This window comes from Leptodactylus fuscus, chromosome 2 (assembly GCF_031893055.1).
Source record: "Leptodactylus fuscus isolate aLepFus1 chromosome 2, aLepFus1.hap2, whole genome shotgun sequence".
Taxonomy (NCBI): domain Eukaryota; kingdom Metazoa; phylum Chordata; class Amphibia; order Anura; family Leptodactylidae; genus Leptodactylus; species Leptodactylus fuscus.
This window is the reverse complement of record NC_134266.1, coordinates 275,291,563-275,315,982: the sequence shown is the minus strand read 5'-3', so window position 1 is coordinate 275,315,982 and position 24,420 is coordinate 275,291,563. Positions and strand designations below refer to the sequence as shown.

Sequence of the window (24,420 nt, the reverse complement as noted above, 5' to 3'; positions counted from 1 at the left end):
AAGGCTATTCCAACCATTTTAATGGTAGAATCCCTTTAAACATCCCGTTATCTAAGATAGGACTAAGGGACAGGACACCCTTATCCCTCCACCCCTCGAAGCCTGTTAGCACAGCAATTCAGGCAAGCAGCTTCTTGGCTTTCTGACTTTCCAGTTGTCACAGGAGAAACGACGGTTGGGGTCCCTCTTTGGAACGTCTGTGTGTCTGACCTCTTGCAGATGGAGGTCTTTGAGGAGACCACAAAAGGACCACGGAAGGGACTTTCCTTTCTTTGTCCTCTAGTCCTTCCATAATTTTATCGAGCTCCTGCCTGACCATAGGGGGCGTTGGAGAGCCGTATATTGAGAGGGGGGGGGGGAGGAGAGGCTAATGTTTAACCATTTCATTGTTCATTAAATTTTCCATTCTGTCCTTCCAGCCCACAGGGGCAGTATACGGCCATATTGTGCTGCTGGAGGGACGAAAGCGAATCTGCTGCGAGAGCTCGAGCAAGACACCCAATAAGCAAGAAACGCTGTGAGAGTTCAGCTCTGAAGCTACATACTGATGAGTGCAGCTCTGTGCTGTGTGTAGATTAGTTCTATAGGTACCCTGTATATTGGAGGTCAGTGATGGGTGCAGTTTTGGGTATATTTAGGGGCAGCTCCTCAGCTCTTCCAATGTGTCGGCCTCCCGTTGTGCTCGCTCGCTTTCCCCTGGGCCTGTAGCAGTTGTCTGGCCGTGTCCCGGAGCTCGGCTTCTACCTCTGTCGCCCTCTTGACCGCCTCCTTGTGGAAGAGCTGATATTTCTTCTGTAATTCCTTCAGCAGCAGTTTTGCTTCTTTGTGCTCCTTGCTGGATCGGCTCTCCAGTAAGGCGGAGTCTGCGGAGAAGAATCGGTCACTGCTAGGACCCCACGAATAATCTCAGGCTCGTGTGATATAAGGTTAGAACATACCCAGAGGGACCTCCAGCAGGTGGCGCCGCTCCTTCATGGTTCTCAGAATTTCTACCGCTACAACCTTCTTACTCTTCCATGGTGGCGAATACAGTCCTGAACCGAACTAGAGAGAAAGAGGAAGAGGAAGCCATTACATGTGACACTGAGGGGTCTGCGAGCACAACATCCCTGACCAGCGGCGGAACTAGGAATGGCGGGGCCCCGTGGCAAACTTTTGAAATGCCTCCCCCCACCCCCACCAGCGAAGACCCCAACTGACACCCCCACATTCCTGCACACAGTATTATCCCCCACAGTGGCCCCTGCACACAGTATTATGTCCCATAGTGGCCCCTGCACACAGTATTATGTCCCATAGTGGCCCCTGCACACAGTATTATGTCCCATAGTGGCTCCTGCACACAGTATTATGCCCCATAGTGGCCCCTGCACACAGTATTATGTCCCATAGTGGCCCCTGCACACAGTATTATGTCCCATAGTGGCCCCTGCACACAGTATTATCCCCCATAGTGGCCCCTGCACACAGTATTATGTCCCATAGTGGTCCCTGCACACAGTATTATCCCCATAGTGACCCCTGCACACAGTATTATCCCCCATAGTGGCCCCTGCACACAGTATTATGTCCCATAGTGGCCCCTGCACACAGTATTATGTCCCCATAGTGGCCCCTGCACACAGTATTATCCCCCATAGTGGCCCCTGCACACAGTATTATGTCCCATAGTGGTCCCTGCACACAGTATTATCCCCCATAGTGGCCCCTGCACACAGTATTATGTCCCATACTGGCCCCTGCACACAGTATTATCCCCCATAGTGGCCCCTGCACACAGTATTATCCCCCATAGTGGCCCCTGCACACAGTATTATCCCCCATAGTGGCCCCTGCACACAGTATTATCCCCCATAGTGCCCCCTGCACACAGTATTATACCCCATAGTGGTCCCTGCACACAGTATTATTCCCCATAGTGGCCCCTGCACACAGTATTATGTCCCATAGTGGCTCCTGCACACAGTATTATGCCCCATAGTGGCCCCTGCACACAGTATTATGCCCCATAGTGGCCCCTGCACACAGTATTATGTCCCATAGTGGCCCCTGCACACAGTATTATGTCCCATAGTGGCCCCTGCACACAGTATTATGCCCCATAGTGGCCCCTGCACACAGTATTATGTCCCCATTGTGGCCCCTGCACACAGTATTATCCCCCATAGTGGCCCCTGCACACAGTATTATATCCCATAGTGGCCCCTGCACACAGTATTATGTCCCCATAGTGGCCCCTGCACACAGTATTATATCCCATAGTGGCCCCTGCACACAGTATTATGTCCCCATAGTGGCCCCTGCACACAGTATTATCCCCCATAGTGGCCCCTGCACACAGTATTATATCCCATAGTGGCCCCTGCACACAGTATTATGTCCCCATAGTGGCCCCTGCACACAGTATTATATCCCATAGTGGCCCCTGCACACAGTATTATCCCCCATAGTGGCCCTGCACACAGTATTATGTCCCATAGTGGCCCCTGCACACAGTATTATCCCCCATAGTGGCCCCTGCACACAGTATTATCCCCCATAGTGGCCCCTGCACACAGTATTATGTCCCATAGTGGCCCCTGCACACAGTATTATCTCCCATAGTGGCCCCTGCACACAGTATTATCTCCCATAGTGGCCCCTGCACACAGTATTATCCCCATAGTGGCCCCTGCACACAGTATTATGTCCCCATTGTGGCCCCTGCACACAGTATTATATCCCATAGTGGCCCCTGCACACAGTATTATGTCCCCATAGTGGCCCCTGCACACAGTATTATCCCCCATAGTGGCCCCTGCACACAGTATTATATCCCATAGTGGCCCCTGCACACAGTATTATGTCCCCATAGTGGCCCCTGCACACAGTATTATATCCCATAGTGGCCCCTGCACACAGTATTATGTCCCCATAGTGGCCCCTGCACACAGTATTATCCCCCATAGTGGTCCCTGCACACAGTATTATGTCCCATAGTGGCCCCTGCACACAGTATTATGTCCCATAGTGGCCCCTGCACACAGTATTATCTCCCATAGTGGCACCTGCACACAGTATTATGTCCCATAGTGGCCCCTGCACACAGTATTATGTCCCCATAGTGGCCCCTGCACATAGTATTATCCCCCATAGTGGCCCCTGCACACAGTATTATCCCCCATAGTGGCCTCTGCACACAGTATTATGTCCCATAGTGGCCCCTGCACACAGTATTATGTCCCATAGTGGCCCCTGCACACAGTATTATCTCCCATAGTGGCACCTGCACACAGTATTATGTCCCATAGTGGCCCCTGCACACAGTATTATGTCCCCATAGTGGCCCCTGCACATAGTATTATCCCGCATAGTGGCCCCTGCACACAGTATTATCCCCCATAGTGGCCCCTGCACACAGTATTATCTCCCATAGTGGCCCCTGCACACAGTATTATGTCCCATAGTGGCCCCTGCACACAGTATTATGTCCCATAGTGGCCCCTGCACACAGTATTATCCCCCATAGTGGCCCCTGCACACAGTATTATCTCCCATAGTGGCCCCTGCACACAGTATTATCCCCCATAGTGGCCCCTGCACACAGTATTATGTCCCCATTGTGGCCCCTGCACACAGTATTATATCCCATAGTGGCCCCTGCACACAGTATTATGTCCCCATAGTGGCCCCTGCACACAGTATTATATCCCATAGTGGCCCCTGCACACAGTATTATGTCCCCATAGTGGCCCCTGCACACAGTATTATCCCCCATAGTGGCCCCTGCACACAGTATTATGTCCCCATAGTGGCCCCTGCACACAGTATTATCTCCCATAGTGGCCCCTGCACACAGTATTATCCCCCATAGTGGCCCCTGCACACAGTATTATGTCCCCATTGTGGCCCCTGCACACAGTATTATATCCCATAGTGGCCCCTGCACACAGTATTATGTCCCCATAGTGGCCCCTGCACACAGTATTATCTCCCATAGTGGCCCCTGCACACAGTATTATCCCCCATAGTGGCCCCTGCACACAGTATTATGTCCCCATTGTGGCCCCTGCACACAGTATTATATCCCATAGTGGCCCCTGCACACAGTATTATGTCCCCATAGTGGCCCCTGCACACAGTATTATATCCCATAGTGGCCCCTGCACACAGTATTATGTCCCCATAGTGGCCCCTGCACACAGTATTATCCCCCATAGTGGTCCCTGCACACAGTATTATGTCCCATAGTGGCCCCTGCACACAGTATTATGTCCCATAGTGGCCCCTGCACACAGTATTATCTCCCATAGTGGCACCTGCACACAGTATTATGTCCCATAGTGGCCCCTGCACACAGTATTATGTCCCCATAGTGGCCCCTGCACATAGTATTATCCCCCATAGTGGCCCCTGCACACAGTATTATCTCCCATAGTGGCCCCTGCACACAGTATTATCCCCCATAGTGGCCCCTGCACACAGTATTATATCCCATAGTGGCCCCTGCACACAGTATTATCCCCCATAGTGGCCCCTGCACACAGTATTATCCCCCATAGTGGCCCCTGCACACAGTATTATCCCCCATAGTGGCCCCTGCACACAGTATTATCTCCCATAGTGGCCCCTGCACACAGTATTATCCCCCATAGTGGCCCCTGCACACAGTATTATATCCCATAGTGGCTCCTGCACACAGTATTATGTCCCATAGTGGCCCCTGCACACAGTATTATGTCCCATAGTGGCCCCTGCACACAGTATTATGCCCCATAGTGGCCCCTGCACACAGTATTATGTCCCATAGTGGCCCCTGCACACAGTATTATGTCCCATAGTGGCCCCTGCACACAGTATTATCCCCCATAGTGGTCCCTGCACACAGTATTATGTCCCATAGTGGCCCCTGCACACAGTATTATGTCCCATAGTGGCACCTGCACACAGTATTATCTCCCATAGTGGCACCTGCACACAGTATTATGTCCCATAGTGGCCCCTGCACACAGTATTATGTCCCCATAGTGGCCCCTGCACATAGTATTATCCCCCATAGTGGCCCCTGCACACAGTATTATCCCCCATAGTGGCCCCTGCACACAGTATTATGTCCCATAGTGGCCCCTGCACACAGTATTATCCCCCATAGTGGCCCCTGCACACAGTATTATCTCCCATAGTGGCCCCTGCACACAGTATTATCCCCCATAGTGGCCCCTGCACACAGTATTATATCCCATAGTGGCCCCTGCACACAGTATTATCCCCCATAGTGGCCCCTGCACACAGTATTATCCCCCATAGTGGCCCCTGCACACAGTATTATCCCCCATAGTGGCCCCTGCACACAGTATTATCTCCCATAGTGGCCCCTGCACACAGTATTATCCCCCATAGTGGCCCCTGCACACAGTATTATATCCCATAGTGGCTCCTGCACACAGTATTATGTCCCATAGTGGCCCCTGCACACAGTATTATGTCCCATAGTGGCCCCTGCACACAGTATTATGCCCCATAGTGGCCCCTGCACACAGTATTATGTCCCATAGTGGCCCCTGCACACAGTATTATGTCCCATAGTGGCCCCTGCACACAGTATTATCCCCCATAGTGGTCCCTGCACACAGTATTATGTCCCATAGTGGCCCCTGCACACAGTATTATGTCCCATAGTGGCCCCTGCACACAGTATTATCTCCCATAGTGGCACCTGCACACAGTATTATGTCCCATAGTGGCCCCTGCACACAGTATTATGTCCCCATAGTGGCCCCTGCACATAGTATTATCCCCCATAGTGGCCCCTGCACACAGTATTATCCCCCATAGTGGCCCCTGCACACAGTATTATGTCCCATAGTGGCCCCTGCACACAGTATTATCCCCCATAGTGGCCCCTGCACACAGTATTATCTCCCATAGTGGCCCCTGCACACAGTATTATCCCCCATAGTGGCCCCTGCACACAGTATTATATCCCATAGTGGCCCCTGCACACAGTATTATCCCCCATAGTGGCCCCTGCACACAGTATTATGTCCCATAGTGGCCCCTGCACACAGTATTATCCCCCATAGTGGCCCCTGCACACAGTATTATCTCCCATAGTGGCCCCTGCACACAGTATTATCCCCCATAGTGGCCCCTGCACACAGTATTATATCCCATAGTGGCTCCTGCACACAGTATTATGTCCCATAGTGGCCCCTGCACACAGTATTATGTCCCATAGTGGCCCCTGCACACAGTATTATGCCCCATAGTGGCCCCTGCACACAGTATTATGTCCCATAGTGGCCCCTGCACACAGTATTATGTCCCATAGTGGCCCCTGCACACAGTATTATGTCCCATAATGGCTCCTGCACACAGTATTATGTCCCATAGTGGCCCCTGCACACAGTATTATGTCTCATAGTGGCCCCTGCACACAGTATTATGTCCCATAATGGCTCCTGCACACAGTATTATGTCCCATAGTGGCCCCTGCACACAGTATTATGTCCCATAGTGGCTCCTGCACACAGTATTATACCCCATAGTGGCCCCTGCACACAGTATTATGTCCCATAATGGCCCCTGCACACAGTATTATGTCCCATAGTGGCCCCTGCACACAGTATTATGTCCCATAGTGGCTCCTGCACACAGTATTATCCCCCATAGTGGCCCCTGCACACAGTATTATGCCCCATAGTGGCCCCTGCACACAGTATTATGCCCCATAGTGGCCCCTGCACACAGTATTATGTCCCATAGTGAAATCCTCCGTGCTACTGGGGCATTGTTATTAAAGAAGTGACTTGACATCTGATCGGTGATTGGTTTGAGACGCCTTGAACATGCCCATCATCTCCCTGCACAGAGCATGCTCAGGTGATTTGCATTCTGGGAGGTGTCACCTGCTGTTGACTGATCCTATACCTGGAGCTGTACTGATATGAGGGGTCCGGCCACCACTTACCTTACTCTCTTGTGGGACGTACGGCTTGTGGACATTGTGCAGCCTGGGTTTATTGTCCCTGTACACCAGCAGATGCCTGAGGGCATATTCCAGGGCCCGCACATTGTTCTGTATACCTGTAATATAAAGTCCATGACACATGGGGTAAGCATTTAAAGACATCATGGCTGCCACTATTCATCTTGCCACCCCTCAATTCTGCGTATACATGACTAAATTCTCCCTGCATGCAGTCACCACCAGGGGGAGCTGGTTGTATATTGCTACATGTTGAACTCCTATACAGTGACCTACTATTGGACAGAATGTTACCACATAACACCATTGGCAGAACCTGTGTCCCCCACGGCCATGGCTTACCCACTGGTTCCATGAATGCCGGATCGGTTGTCACATGGTACAGCTCCTCGTAGCCTCTGAACTTCTCCGGGATACTCTTAGGCTCTGCCTTCTTATTAGCTTCTGTGTCTTGCTCCTCGGGGGTGGTCCTTGGGCTGGGGATGTGGGGAGAATCTGGTATATTGTCCACCTAGTGGTATATAGGTATAGAATGGTATAATATGGGGTTCACTTACTTACTGCCCCTGCATCATCATCATCTGCACAAACAAGTACTTAGTTATATCCTCTGGGTGACAACTAATATGGCTGTTGTTACAGATCCCATAGAGGGATGTCGGGCTCTTCCCTCCATATAAGAGCATGTAGTCTGTAGTCATGGGGGGAGGGACATTCACAATAAAGGACAATGGATTTCGTCCAACCCTACAGACCTGCGTCATGAATACGGACTCCACCGCTGGGTCACCGCTGGAGCTTATTTCTTCTTCCGACCCCTGACTGCTCCTCGGGGGCGTGTCCATGCTTTCTTCTGAAGAGGTTCTGATTGGTGGTAAAGGGCTCGATGACATCGCAGATTCGGTGACATCATCCTCGGGATGGGGCAGTCTCAGCAAAGGTGCTAACAGAGACTCCAGCATTAAAGGTTGCTTAGGGATTTTGGGAATGTGGGTGGTGACCTTAGAGATAGAAATGGGGGAATATATAATGATTGACACATACAATATATAGGGTCCTCTATAGGGTCTGGCCCTGTATGACGGCTGTGACACATTTCTTGTGGTCCTGTTTCCTAAACACCCGTCTTGCCCGGTAATAAGCCCCGCCCCCGCTCACCTTCCTCTTCTCCTTCCTCGGAATGACGAGATGAGGTTTATGATAGTCTTGAGACTTTTTGCGAATCACTTTGATCCCGAGTCTCTGCTGAAGGAAACTCCACAATAATGGTGGGTCACCTATAGAGAAAAAGGGGGAGGGGCTGTATATCACCTATATCAGTACAATGCATGTAATTGGACACTATCCTCCTACTAATGTTTGTTCCTCAATCACGCCTAAACGCCTGAACGGATTTGCCTCAAATTTCACACATACATACCTTGGGTTCCGGATTGAAAGATAGGCTACTTAATATCGCGGTAGATCACCGGAGTTCACGGGCGCTAACAGAGATTTGCACTCTGGATTTCGGTCAAGGACCTTAGATGACCTCATCACAGGCCCTCGAGCCGCGGTCCCCGGTTGGCTGGCGCAACTGTGTGGGCGTCCCAAACGAGCGGCAGTACTGTGGAGCCGCGAGAAGAGGTTCAGCGGTGCCGGCTGTGTGCGCACGCCGGGGGATAGACGTGATCCGAAGGGAAGGGCTCGCCTGCGCCGCTGTCGGGTACCTACCTTCGGCCGGCTCTGTGGCTGCGGCCTATTCAGTCTACCACACACTCCAGCATGTCGCTGCCCAAGCTTTGTGTCATTCATCTGTGGGAGAGGATTGGTCACAGCAGGGGACTTTGTGGGGGTAGGGGGGGGTTGCTGGGGAGAGGGGGGTGCGGGATCCAGGTTTGGGAAGAGGGGGAATTCCTGGGGGGGAGGGGGGCTTTTTTGAGGGTGGCAGTCGGGCGTGGGCCGCGGGAGAGTCAGTGAGGTGCTGCAGGAGAGAGGGGCTGGTGAGGGCAAGCCAGGGTGCAGCAGGAGAGACGGGGGGCCAGCGAGGTTGGGGTTGCCACGGGGTGCTGCGGTGGGAGGGGGCCTGGCCCATGCAAGACAAAGGCAGGACAGGGGCGCCAGGGCGGGTAGGGGCATCAGTACCAGGAATCGAAGGGGTCAGATGCGCGGGGGGAGGGAACCAGACGCAGGCAGTAGGTAGAGAGACCGTGGTGAGAAGCCAGGGGCAATGGGGGCCAGGGGCGCGCAAAGGTAGGCATGTGTGCGCATCAGGAATCTGACGTGACAGCGATTGCTTACATATAAGCAGCTCAGCGCCATCGCCAACCCGCGGACGAAGTTACAGGCGGATGCTAGTACATTATACACGTCACTAATAATAAAAAAAAAAATAATTTTATTTCTATAGCGCCAACATATTCCGCAGCGCTGTACAATTTGTAGGGTTCAAATACAGACAGAAAGATACATTACAAAGAAATAGTAACTTCACACAATGGGACTGAGGGCCCTGCTCACAAGAGCTTACAATCTATGAGGTAGAGGGGGTGACACAAGAGGTAGGAGGGGCGGCATTGCTTATACAGGGGTCAGACAATTCTGTAATAGAGGTGACTGTCATTGCATAAACATAAAACTGTATGAGCCGTCACTAGTCGTGTCCTGTAACATGTGGATGGAGCTTGGACCTATAGAATTAGCCTGAGATGACATCATATCATGTGGGGTAATGTGGGAGCGGGGACAGAGGAGGGTTAAGGGTTTACGTTAGAAATTGTGATTGGCCTGTCTGATAAGATGCGTCTTTAGTTTGCGTTTGAAGCTGTAGAAATTGGGAGTTAATCTGATTGTCCGGGGTAGAGTATTCCAGAGAAGTGGTGCAGCTCGGGAGAAGTCTTGTATACGAGCGGGGGAGGTTCTGATAATAGAGGATGTAAGTGTTAGGTCATTGAGTGAGCGGAGAACACAGGTTGGCCGGTAGACAGAGATGAGGGAGGAAATGTAGGGAGGTGCGGTAATATGGAGAGTCTTGTGGGGGAGGGGGAGAACTTTATATTTTATTCTATAATGAATAGGCAGCCAATGTAGTGACCGGCACAGACCAGAGGCATCGCTGTAGTGACCGGCACAGACCGGAGGCCTCGCTGTAGTGACCGGCACAGACCGGAGGCCTCGCTGTAGTGACCGGCACAGACCAGAGGCATCGCTGTAGTGACCGGCACAGACCGGAGGCCTCGCTGTAGTGACCGGCACAGACCGGAGGCCTCGCTGTAGTGACCGGCACAGACCGGAGGCCTCGCTGTAGTGACCGGCACAGACCGGAGGCCTCGCTGTAGTGACCGGCACAGACCGGAGGCCTCGCTGTAGTGACCGGCACAGACCGGAGGCCTCGCTGTAGTGACCGGCACAGACCCGAGGCATCGCTGTAGTGACCGGCACAGACCGGAGGCCTCGCTGTAGTGACCGGCACAGACCAGAGGCCTCGCTGTAGTGACCGGCACAGACCAGAGGCCTCGCTGTAGTGACCGGCACAGACCCGAGGCATCGCTGTAGTGACCGGCACAGACCGGAGGCCTCGCTGTAGTGACCGGCACAGACCGGAGGCCTCGCTGTAGTGACCGTCACAGACCGGAGGCATCGCTGTAGTGACCGGCACAGACCGGAGGCCTCGCTGTAGTGACCGGCACAGACCGGAGGCCTCGCTGTAGTGACCGGCACAGACCGGAGGCCTCGCTGTAGTGACCGGCACAGACCGGAGGCCTCGCTGTAGTGACCGGCACAGACCGGAGGCCTCGCTGTAGTGACCGGCACAGACCGGAGGCCTCGCTGTAGTGACCGGCACAGACCGGAGGCCTCGCTGTAGTGACCGGCACAGACCGGAGGCCTCGCTGTAGTGACCTGCACAGACCGGAGGCCTCGCTGTAGTGACTGGCACAGACCGGAGGCATCGCTGTAGTGACCGGCACAGACCGGAGGCCTCGCTGTAGTGACCGGCACAGACCGGAGGCCTCGCTGTAGTGACCTGCACAGACCGGAGGCCTCGCTGTAGTGACCGGCACAGACCGGAGGCCTCGCTGTAGTGACCGGCACAGACCGGAGGCATCGCTGTAGCGTCTAGCCTGATAGATGAGCCTGGCCGCTGCATTCAGAATAGATTGTAGAGGGGAGAGTTTAGTGAGGGGAAGACCGATTAGTAAGGAGTTACAGTAGTCAAGGCGAGAATGAATCAGAGAGACAATAAGTGTCTTTAGTGTATCTCTGGTAAGGAAAGGGTGTATTCTGGAGATGTTTTTAAGGTGGAGGTGACATGAACGTGTGAGTGATTCAAAATGAGGGGTGAAGGAAAGGTCTGCGTCACACATGACCCCGAGGCAGCGGGCCTGCTGCCTAGGAGTTATAGTAAGGCCTGAGACTGCAATGGATATATCAGGGACAGATCTGTTAGATGGTGGAAACAGTAGTAGTTCAGTCTTGGAGAGATTTAGTGTCAGATAGAGCGAGGACATGATATTAGAGACAGCAGAGAGACAGTCACTGGTGTTCTGTATGAGTACAGGGGTGAAGTCACGGGTATACATGTATAATTGGGTGTCATCAGCATAAAGATGGTACCTGAAGCCAAATCTGGCGATGGTTTGTCCAATGGGGGGCTGTGTAGAGAGAAAAGAGCAGGGGGCCGAGGACCGAGCCCTGAGGAACCCCAACAGCAAGGGAAAGAGGGGAGGAAACAGAGCCCGCAAATAATACACTGAAAGTGCGGTCTGAGAGATAAGAGATGAACCAGGAGAGCGCAGTGTCATTGAGGCCGACTGAGCGGAGCATAGTGAGGAGGAGATGATGGTCAACAGTGTCAAAAGCTGCAGAGAGGTCCAGAAGAATAAGAAGAGAGAAGATAGTAGCTATATACAGGCTCACTAGATGTAAATATACAGAAATACATTATTACCTTTCCTGAGTGTCGTCAGAGGGTTCCCGTTAATTATTAGCTCCTCTAGCGAGGGGAACAGCGCCACCGGCAGGACGTCTTCTTCATGACATATCTGTAATAATATCATATTCTCAGTCTACGTGGAGCTGTGTATCAGACTATCAGGAACAACTCATTCCCAGATGTCTTTAACCCTTGCCGGGTGTTTAAAGATGGCGGCCACTCAGGAACGGGTGGCCGCCATCGCTGCCAGGTGTCTGCTGTTTTATACCAGAGACATGTACCTTATTGTCTGCCAGGCTCAGGGTCCTCAGGCTGGGCAGTGGGGGTAACGCTGACTCTGTGGGTGACATCAGAGGGTCGTGCAGAGGTGAGGGGTGACTGATGGTATTCAGGGGTCCCTACAACACAAAAGGAGCCTTTTACAGAACCAATTGCAGATGAAGAACTAGATGGCGGATAACTGCCCATGTGATGAAGGCTGGCACTAGATGTCAGAGAAGGAAGAGGGCACAGCTGGCACGTACAGGGCACTAAGTGGGCTCTGACCCTCCCTCGCAGTACAGCGAGATCAGGATTGAGCTACAGAATGATGGCGTTCGTCAACAATGTACTCACCAGAGTGCGGTCAGAGGTCACTGGATGGCGGGGGGAGGGGAATATCACCTCTGCCAACAAGAACAAAGATGTGCGCCATTTATTAAACTAGGTCCATGTCGCATGTATCAGAGTTGAAAGCAAAAGCATCAAAGAGGCGTGGCTAAGAAAAGATTACAATCCGGCATGTGATAGAGATGTCCTTTAAATAACACCTGTTACTCACCTGTCCTGTCAGTATCCTTCGTGCTGTGCAGGACCAAATAATCTACTCCGTCATCAGTCCTATTACTGTTAAATGTGTCATCTTCTGCTATGTGACCTTGTCCCTCCATAACTCCTCCTGGCTCTATATTTCTAATGGAGTTATTCCTCACCGCTCCTGACAGGTCTGGAATGGCAGAAATTGCATTTTTGTCCAGATTCAGCAGCCGTAATCTGTGAAGAGCCAGAGATACATATTGTATTATACTGCAGAGCTGCGCTCACTATTCTGCTGGTGCAGTCACTGTGTACATACATTACATTACTTATCCTGTATTATACTCCAGAGCTGCGCTCACTATTCTCCTGGTACAGTCACTGTGTACATACATTACATTACTTATCCTGTATTACACTCCAGAGCATCGTTGCAACGCCAAAGCCTACCTGAGTATTGTTGCTGACCATGTCCATCCCTTTATGACCACAATGTACCCAACATCTGATGGCTACTTTCAGCAGGATAATGCAATGCCATGTCATAAAGCTGGAATCATCTCAGACTGGTTTCTTGAACATGACAATGAGTTCACTGTACTCCAATGGCCTCCACAGTCACCAGATCTCAATCCAATAGAGGAGCATCTTTGGGATGTGGTGGAACGGGAGATTCGCATCATGGATGTGCAGCCGACAAATCTGCGACTGCAACTGTGTGATGCCATCATGTCAATATGGACCAAAATCTCTGAGGAATGCTTCCAGCACCTTGTTGTATCTATGCCACGAAGAATTGAGGCAGTTCTGAAGGCAAAAGGGGGTCCAACCCGTTACTAGCATGGTGTACCTAATAAAGTGGCCGGTGAGTGTACATTACATTACTTATCCTGTATTATACTCCAGAGCTGCGCTCACTATTCTGCTGGTGCAGTCACTGTGTACATACATTACATTACTTATCCTGTATTATACTCCAGAGCTGCGCTCACTATTCTGCTGGTGCAGTCACTGTGTACATACATTACATTACTTATCCTGTATTATACTCCAGAGCTGCGCTCACTATTCTGCTGGTACAGTCACTGTGTACATACATTACATTACTTATCCTGTATTATACTCCAGAGCTGCGCTCACTATTCTGCTGGTGCAGACACTGTGTACATACATTACATTACATATCCTGTATTATACTCCAGAGCTGCGCTCACTATTCTGCTGGTGCAGTCACTGTGTACATACATTACATTACTTATCCTGTATTATACTGCAGCTGCGCTCACTATTCTGCTGGTGCAGTCACTGTGTACATACATTACATTACTTATCCTGTATTATACTCCAGAGCTGCGCTCACTATTCTGCTGGTACAGTCACTGTGTACATACATTACATTACTTATCCTGTATTATACTCCAGAGCTGCGCTCACTATTCTGCTGGTACAGTCACTGTATACAAACATTACATTACTTATCCTGTATTATACTCCAGAGCTGCGCTCACTATTCTGCTGGTGCAGTCACTGTGTACATACATTACATTACTTATCCTGTATTATACTCCAGAGCTGCGCTCACTATTCTGCTGGTGCAGTCACTGTGTACATACATTACATTACTTATCCTGTATTATACTGCAGAGCTGCGCTCACTATTCTGCTGGTGCAGTCACTGTGTACATACATTACATTACTTATCCTGTATTATACTCCAGAGCTGCGCTCACTATTCTGCTGGTACAGTCACTGTGTACATACATTACATTACTTATCCTGTATTATACTCCAGAGCTGCGCTCACTATTCTGCTGGTACAGTCACTGTATACAAACATTACATTACTTATCCTGTATTATACTCCAGAGCTGTGCTCACTATTCTGCTGGTGCAGTCACTGTGTACATACATTACATTACTTATCCTGTATTATACCCCAGAGCTGCGCTCACTATTCTGCTGGTGCAGTCACTGTGTACATACATTACTTATCCTGTATTATACTCCAGAGCTGCGCTCACTATTCTGCTGGTGCAGTCACTGTGTACATTCATTACATTACTTATCCTGTATTATACTCCAGAGCTGCGCTCACTATTCTGCTGGTACAGTCACTGTGTACATACATTACATTACTTATCCTGTATTATACTCCAGAGCTGTGCTCACTATTCTCCTGGTGCAGTCACTGTGTACATACATTACATTACTTATCCTGTATTATACTCCAGAGCTGCGCTCACTATTCTGCTGGTGCAGTCACTGTGTACATACATTACTTATCCTGTATTATACTCCAGAGCTGTGCTCACTATTCTCCTGGTGCAGTCACTGTGTACATACATTACATTACTTATCCTGTATTATACTGCAGAGCTGCGCTCACTATTCTGCTGGTGCAGTCACTGTGTACATACATTACTTATCCTGTATTATACTCCAGAGCTGCGATCACTATTCTGCTGGTGCAGTCACTGTGTACATACATTACATTACTTATCCCGTATTATACCCCAGAGCTGCACTCACTATTCTGCTGGTGCAGTCACTGTGTACATACATTACATTACTTATCCCGTATTATACCCCAGAGCTGCACTCACTATTCTGCTGGTGCAGTCACTGTGTACATACATTACATTACTTATCCTGTATTATACTCCAGAGCTGCGCTCACTATTCTGCTGGTACAGTCACTGTGTACATACATTACATTACTTATCCTGTATTATACTCCAGAGCTGCGCTCACTATTCTGCTGGTACAGTCACTGTATACAAACATTACATTACTTATCCTGTATTATACTCCAGAGCTGTGCTCACTATTCTGCTGGTGCAGTCACTGTGTACATACATTACATTACTTATCCTGTATTATACCCCAGAGCTGCGCTCACTATTCTGCTGGTGCAGTCACTGTGTACATACATTACTTATCCTGTATTATACTCCAGAGCTGCGCTCACTATTCTGCTGGTGCAGTCACTGTGTACATTCATTACATTACTTATCCTGTATTATACTCCAGAGCTGCGCTCACTATTCTGCTGGTACAGTCACTGTGTACATACATTACATTACTTATCCTGTATTATACTCCAGAGCTGTGCTCACTATTCTCCTGGTGCAGTCACTGTGTACATACATTACATTACTTATCCTGTATTATACTCCAGAGCTGCGCTCACTATTCTGCTGGTGCAGTCACTGTGTACATACATTACTTATCCTGTATTATACTCCAGAGCTGTGCTCACTATTCTCCTGGTGCAGTCACTGTGTACATACATTACATTACTTATCCTGTATTATACTGCAGAGCTGCGCTCACTATTCTGCTGGTGCAGTCACTGTGTACATACATTACTTATCCTGTATTATACTCCAGAGCTGCGATCACTATTCTGCTGGTGCAGTCACTGTGTACATACATTACATTACTTATCCCGTATTATACCCCAGAGCTGCACTCACTATTCTGCTGGTGCAGTCACTGTGTACATACATTACATTACTTATCCCGTATTATACCCCAGAGCTGCACTCACTATTCTGCTGGTGCAGTCACTGTGTACATACATTACATTACTTATCCTGTATTATACTCCAGAGCTGCGCTCACTATTCTGCTGGTGCAGTCACTGTGTACATACATTACATTACTTATCCTGTATTATACTCCAGAGCTGCGCTCACTATTCTGCTGGTACAGTCACTGTGTACATACATTACATTACTTATCCTGTATTATACTCCAGAGCTGCGCTCACTATTCTGCTGGTGCAGTCACTGTGTACATACATTACATTACTTATCCTGTATTATACTCCAGAGCTGCGCTCACTATTCTGCTGGTACAGTCACTGTGTACATACATTACATTACTTATCCTGTATTATACTCCAGAGCTGCGCTCACTATTCTGCTGGTACAGTCACTGTATACAAACATTACATTACTTATCCTGTATTATACTCCAGAGCTGCGCTCACTATTCTGCTGGGGCAGTCACTGTGTACATACATTACATTACTTATCCTGTGTTATACTCCAGAGCTGCGCTCAATATTCTGCTGGTACAGTCACTGTGTACATACATACATTACTTATCCTGTATTATACTCCAGAGCTGCGCTCACTATTCTGCTAGTACAGTCACTGTGTACATACATTACTTATCCTGTATTATACTCCAGAGCTGCGCTCACTATTCTGCTGGTGCAGTCACTGTGTACATACATTACATTACTTATCCTGTATTATACCCCAGAGCTGCGCTCACTATTCTGCTGGTGCAGTCACTGTGTACATACATTACTTATCCTGTATTATACTCCAGAGCTGCGCTCACTATTCTGCTGGTGCAGTCACTGTGTACATACATTACATTACTTATCCTGTATTATACCCCAGAGCTGCGCTCACTATTCTGCTGGTGCAGTCACTGTGTACATACATTACTTATCCTGTATTATACTCCAGAGCTGCGCTCACTATTCTGCTGGTGCAGTCACTGTGTACATACATTACATTACTTATCCTGTATTATACTCCAGAGCTGCGCTCACTATTCTGCTGGTACAGTCACTGTGTACATACATTACATTACTTATCCTGTATTATACTCCAGAGCTGTGCGCACTATTCTCCTGGTGCAGTCACTGTGTACATACATTACATTACTTATCCTGTATTATACTCCAGAGCTGCGCTCACTATTCTGCTGGTGCAGTCACTGTGTACATACATTACATTACTTATCCTGTATTATACCCCAGAGCTGCGCTCACTATTCTGCTGGTGCAGTCACTGTGTACATACATTACTTATCCTGTATTATACTCCAGAGCTGCGCTCACTATTCTGCTGGTGCAGTCACTGTGTACATACATTACATTACTTATCCTGTATTATACCCCAGAGCTGCGCTCACTATTCTGCTGGTGCAGTCACTGTGTACATACATTACTTATCCTGTATTATACTCCAGAGCTGCGCTCACTATTCTGCTGGTGCAGTCACTGTGTACATACATTACATTACTTATCCTGTATTATACTCCAGAGCTGCGCTCACTATTCTGCTGGTACAGTCACTGTGTACATACATTACATTACTTATCCTGTATTATACTCCAGAGCTGTGCTCACTATTCTCCTGGTGCAGTCACTGTGTACATACATTACATTACTTATCCTGTATTATACTCCAGAGCTGCGCTCACTATTCTGCTGGTGCAGTCACTGTGTACATACATTACTTATCCTGTATTATACTCCAGAGCTGTGCTCACTATTCTCCTGGTGCAGTCACTGTGTACATACATTACATTACTTATCCTGTATTATACTGCAGAGCTGCGCTCACTATTCTGCTGGTGCAGTCACTGTGTACATACATTACATTACTTATCCTGTATTATACTCCAGAGCTGCGCTCACTATTCTGCTGGTACAGTCACTGTGTACATACATTACTTATCCTGTATTATACTCCAGAGCTGTGCTCACTATTCTCCTGGTGCAGTCACTGTGTACATACATTACAGTACTTATCCTGTATTATACTCCAGAGCTGCGCTCACTATTCTGCTGGTGCAGTCACTGTGTACATACATTACAGTACTTATCCTGTATTATACTCCAGAGCTGCGCTCACTATTCTGCTGGTACAGTCACTGTGTACATACATTACTTATCCTGTATTATACTCCAGAGCTGTGCTCACTATTCTCCTGGTGCAGTCACTGTGTACATACATTACAGTACTTATCCTGTATTATACTCCAGAGCTGCGCTCACTATTCTGCTGGTGCAGTCACTGTGTACATACATTACAGTACTTATCCTGTATTATACTCCAGAGCTGCGCTCACTATTCTGCTGGTGCAGTCACTGTGTACATACATTACTTATCCTGTATTATACTGCAGAGCTGTGCTCACTATTCTGCTGGTGCAGTCACTGTCTACATACATTACTTATCCTGTATTATACTCCAGAGCTGCGCTCACTATTCTGCTGGTACAGTCACTGTCTACATACATTACATTACTTATCCTGTATTATACTCCAGAGCTGCGCTCACTATTCTGCTGGTGCAGTCACTGTGTACATACATTACATTACTTATCCTGTATTATACTCCAGAGCTGCACTCACTATTCTCCTGGTACAGTCACTGTCTATATACATTACATTACTTATCCTGTATTATACTCCAGAGCTGCGCTCACTATTCTGCTGGTGCAGTCACTGTGTACATACATTACATTACTTATCCTGTATTATACTCCAGAGCTGCGCTCACTATTCTGCTAGTACAGTCACTGTGTACATACATTATATTACTTATCCTGTATTATACTCCAGAGCTGCGCTCACTATTCTGCTGGTGCAGTCACTGTGTACATACATTACATTACTTATCCCGTATTATACTCCAGAGCTGCGCTCACTATTCTGCTGGTACAGTCACTGTGTACATACATTACATTACTTATCCTGTATTATACTCCAGAGCTGCGCTCACTATTCTGCTGGTGCAGTCACTGTGTACATACATTACATTACTTATCCTGTATTATACTTCAGAGCTGCGCTCACTATTCTGCTGGTACAGTCACTGTGACATACATTACATTACTTATCCTGTATTATACCCCAGAGCTGCGCTCACTATTCTGCTGGTACAGTCACTGTGTACATACATTACATTACTGATCCTGTATTATACTCCAGAGCTGCGCTCACTATTCTGCTGGTGCAGTCACTGTGTACATACATTACATTACTTATCCTGTATTATACTCCAGAGCTGTGCTCACTATTCTGCTGGTGCAGTCACTGTGTACATACATTACATTACTTATCCTGTATTATACTCCAGAGCTGCGCTCACTATTCTGCTGGTGCAGTCACTGTGTACATACATTACATTACTTATCCTGTATTATACTCCAGAGCTGCGCTCACTATTCTGCTGGTGCAGTCACTGTGTACATACATTACATTACTTATCCTGTATTATACTCCAGAGCTGCGCTCACTATTCTGCTGGTGCAGTCACTGTGTACATACATTACATTACTTATCCTGTATTATACCCCAGAGCTGCGCTCACTATTCTGCTGGTACAGTCACTGTCTACATACATTACATTACTTATCCTGTATTATACTCCAGAGCTGCGCTCACTATTCTGCTGGTGCAGTCACTGTGTACATACATTACTTATCCTGTATTATACTTCAGAGCTGCGCTCACTATTCTGCTGGTACAGTCACTGTGTACATACATTACATTACTTATCCTGTATTACACTCCAGAGCTGCGCTCACTATTCTGCTGGTACAGTCACTGTGTACATACATTACATTACTTATCCTGTATTATACTCCAGAGCTGCGCTCACTATTCTGCTGGTACAGTCACTGTGTACATACATTACATTACTTATCCTGTATTATACTCCAGAGCTGCGCTCACTATTCTGCTGGTACAGTCACTGTGTACTGTACATACATTACATTACTTATCCTGTATTATACTCCAGAGCTGCGCTCACTATTCTGCTGGTGCAGTCACTGTGTACATACATTACATTACTTATCCTGTATTATACTCCAGAGCTGCGCTCACTATTCTGCTGGTACAGTCACTGTTTACACACATTACATTACTCATCCTGTATTATACTCCAGAGCTGCGCTCACTATTCTGCTGGTGCAGTCACTGTGTACATACATTACATTACTTATCCTGTATTATACTCCAGAGCTGCGCTCACTATTCTGCCGGTACAGTCACTGTGTACATACATTACATTACTTATCCTGTATTATACTCCAGAGCTGCGCTCACTATTCTGCTGGTGCAGTCACTGCGTACATACATTACATTACTTATCCTGTATTATACTCCAGAGCTGCGCTCACTATTCTGCTGGTACAGTCACTGTGTACATACATTACATTACTTATCCTGTATTATACTCCAGAGCTGCACTCACTATTCTGCTGGTGCAGTCACTGTGTACATACATTACATTACTTATCCTGTATTATACTCCAGAGCTGCGCTCATTATTCTGCTAGTGCAGTCACTGTGTACATACATTACATTACTTATCCTGTATTATACTCCAGAGCTGCACTCACTATTCTGCTGGTGCAGTCACTGTGTACATACATTACATTACTTATCCTGTATTATACTCCAGAGCTGCGCTCACTATTCTGCTGGTACAGTCACTGTGTACATACATTACATTACTTATCCTGTATTATACTCCAGAGCTGCACTCACTATTCTGCTGGTGCAGTCACTGTGTACATACATTACATTACTTATCCTGTATTATACTCCAGAGCTGCGCTCATTATTCTGCTGGTACAGTCACTGTGTACATACATTACATTACTTATCCTGTATTATACTCCAGAGCTGCGCTCACTATTCTGCTGGTGCAGTCACTGTGTACATACATTACATTACTTATCCTGTATTATACCCCAGAGCTGCGCTCACTATTCTGCTGGTGCAGTCACTGTATACATACATTACATTACTTATCCTGTATTATACTCCAGAGCTGCACTCACTATTCTGCTGGTGCAGTCACTGTGTACATACATTACATTACTTATCCTGTATTATACTCCAGAGCTGCGCTCAGTATTCTGCTGGTGCAGTCACTGTGTACATACATTACATTACTTATCCTGTATTATACTCCAGAGCTGCACTCACTATTCTGCTGGTGCAGTCACTGTGTACATACATTACATTACTTATCCTGTATTATACTCCAGAGCTGCGCTCATTATTCTGCTAGTGCAGTCACTGTGTACATACATTACATTACTTATCCTGTATTATACTCCAGAGCTGCGCTCACTATTCTGCTGGTGCAGTCACTGTGTACATACATTACATTACTTATCCTGTATTATACTCCAGAGCTGCGCTCACTATTCTGCTGGTACAGTCACTGTGTACATACATTACATTACTTATCCTGTATTATACTCCAGAGCTTCGCTCACTATTCTGCTGGTGCAGTCACTGTGTACATACATTACATTACTTATCCTGTATTATACTCCAGAGCTGCGCTCACTATTCTGCTGGTGCAGTCACTGTGTACATACATTACATTACTGATCCTGTATTATACTCCAGAGCTGCGCTCACTATTCTACTGGTGCAGTCACTGTGTACATACATTACATTACTTATCCCGTATTATACTCCAGAGCTGCGCTCACTATTCTGCTGGTACAGTCACTGTGTACATACATTACATTACTTATCTTGTATTATACTCCAGAGCTGCGCTCACTATTCTGCTGGTGCAGTCACTGTGTACATACATTACATTACTTATCCTGTATTATACTCCAGAGCTGCACTCACTATTCTGCTGGTGCAGTCACTGTGTACATACATTACATTACTTATCCTGTATTATACTCCAGAGCTGCGCTCACTATTCTGCTGGTGCAGTCACTGTGTACATACATTACAGTACTTATCCTGTATTATACTCCAGAGCTGCGCTCACTATTCTGCTGGTGCAGTCACTGTGTACATACATTACATTACTTATCCTGTATTATACTCCAGAGCTGCGCTCATTATTCTGCTGGTACAGTCACTGTGTACATACATTACATTACTTATCCTGTATTATACTCCAGAGCTGCGCTCACTATTCTGCTGGTGCAGTCACTGTGTACATACATTACATTACTTATCCTGTATTATACTCCAGAGCTGCGCTCACTAGTTATTACACTGGTGAGGTTAGTCACACTCACTGCTGTAGAGTGGCCATGCTGGTGAAGACGGAGGGATCAGACAGTAGGTTGTCATCCAGCTTTAGCACCTGTAGATTTGGGAACATCGGGATTTCTGGGTTATTCCTGTAACACAATAAGAACACATCCAGATTGCTGCCAGGCCGGAGTCACTGACCCTACCTGTGTGGTAGTGAAGCAGTGCTGCAGTGTAAAGCATTGGGAAGGAGCAGAAGTCTAAACCTCTAATGTAACATTAGGTGGATTTCAGATTATGACAATGCTGCTGATCTAGTAATGGAGAAGTGCTGCAGTGTAAAGTACAATAGCTTGAACCCCCAATGACACAGGATACTCCAACAGTCATGTATATGAGGACAGGTCATGTGAGGACTTACACGGGAGGAGCGCTCAGGTCCGGCGGCAGGTGCGTCAGGCTGTTTCCAGTCAGGCACAGTACTCTGAGGTGCGGGAGGACCCCCAAATGTGAGATGTCCCCCGGGAAGAGGCTGTTGTAAGAAAGATCCAGGACCTAAGAAATATACAGATAGGAACCTATCAGAGCTGCAGGGTAAAGCATGGAGAAGAGACAGCAAGTCAGGGAAAGAACACAGGGGTGTCTGAGGCTCTCTCTAAAATTCTGTGACTCACCTCCAGCTTTGGGAACTCTCCTGGGGTGACGGTGATCCTGTGGATCCCATTCATGGAGAGATCAAGTTCTCTGAGAGCAGGAAATGTCCGGAAAGCCTCTGAATGAGAAGAAGAAATAACACGGGGCGGGTCAAATGTGCAAGACGATATCTAGATGGAAACCATCAGCGAGTAGGTCATGTGATACAGCAATTCTCCTCTTACCTAGTTGCAGCGTATTCTCCGACGCGTTGATGTACGCCAGGCAGGTGAACTGCTGAAACTCCTCCCACTGCGCCTTGATGGGGGGGGGGGGGGATAGAATAAAGAAATGATGGCCGAATACGTGACGAGAGACTGACAACCAGACAACGACTTCTTACTTACTGTAGTCAGACCCCGGTCGCTGACGTCGGCGGCGCACAGGTCGGACGGTTTTCTTACGTGATGAGTCTTCATCTGCAGCGGGATCAGTCAGCAAGGAAAGGAGTCATGTGACATTGTATATATACTATGTACAATATATGCGGAGCAGCTCAATGCCTGCAGGGGGCGCCATAGCAGCACAATCATGGAGGGAAGATGATGGGTGATGGGCCTCAATCAGGGGAGCTTCAATAAAGGGGAGGGGTCCTAATTAAGGGGATCATGATAAAGGGGGAGGGGCCTTAATAAAGACAAGAACTTAATAAAGGGGCGTGGTCTCAATAAAGGGGAGGAGCCTTACTATGGGGGAGGGGTTTCATATTTGAATACAACCAATAAGTGTAGACCGTCTCGAGTCCTTGTCCCATAGATTTGGGATATCCCATACCAGAAGGGAGGTGCCCAGCACCCGCTGCGGTCTCTTCTCCATCTTGCTGGATCGGCATCGCCGGCCTCCATTCCTTACTTCTCCGATTTCAGACGCCATCATCTTCTGCTCCAAGGACGCTGAGCAGACCGCCATGCGAGAGCCTGTGTCCTGGACGTCCCTCCGAGCCGCCCGCCAGTGCCCGGCCCCTGCCATGACATGGTACAAGTGAATAAGTAAAGGGGGGCCGACACCGTAATAACCCCCCCAATGGTACAATAAGCTGATATAGGTGTAATAATGGGGGGGGGGGTCATCATATACTGTACTATGGGGGCACCTACAATAAGTCCTACCCCGGGACCACGAAAACTAATGGAAAAAACAGAAAGTGCAACAAACTTTACAAGAAACATTTAAAAAAATCCAAAGATAAAAGTCCGGCTTACCGCCATGGCGTGCGGGGAAAAGGCTCCGCGCTGGGAAGTAGCTGGTCACGTAGAGAGGAGCGGCGTCCATCAT

At 48.1% G+C, this 24,420-nt stretch overlaps 1 protein-coding gene across 1 annotated transcript; it reads right to left on the bottom strand.

Annotated features, from left to right (window-relative positions):
* Positions 1-648: 648 nt before the first annotated feature.
* Positions 649-24,420, bottom strand: XRRA1 (X-ray radiation resistance associated 1). The gene is made up of 17 exons (XM_075263012.1): positions 24,348-24,420; positions 23,920-24,107; positions 23,493-23,564; positions 23,331-23,403; positions 23,127-23,224; positions 22,874-23,007; positions 22,497-22,601; positions 12,700-12,911; positions 12,495-12,544; positions 12,161-12,277; positions 11,895-11,988; positions 8,126-8,244; positions 7,723-7,968; positions 7,310-7,478; positions 6,950-7,065; positions 939-1,044; positions 649-863 (listed from the first exon to the last, which is right to left on the bottom strand). Exons 1-17 carry the CDS (start codon positions 24,418-24,420, stop codon positions 649-651), a joined length of 2,187 nt encoding a protein of 728 aa, XP_075119113.1.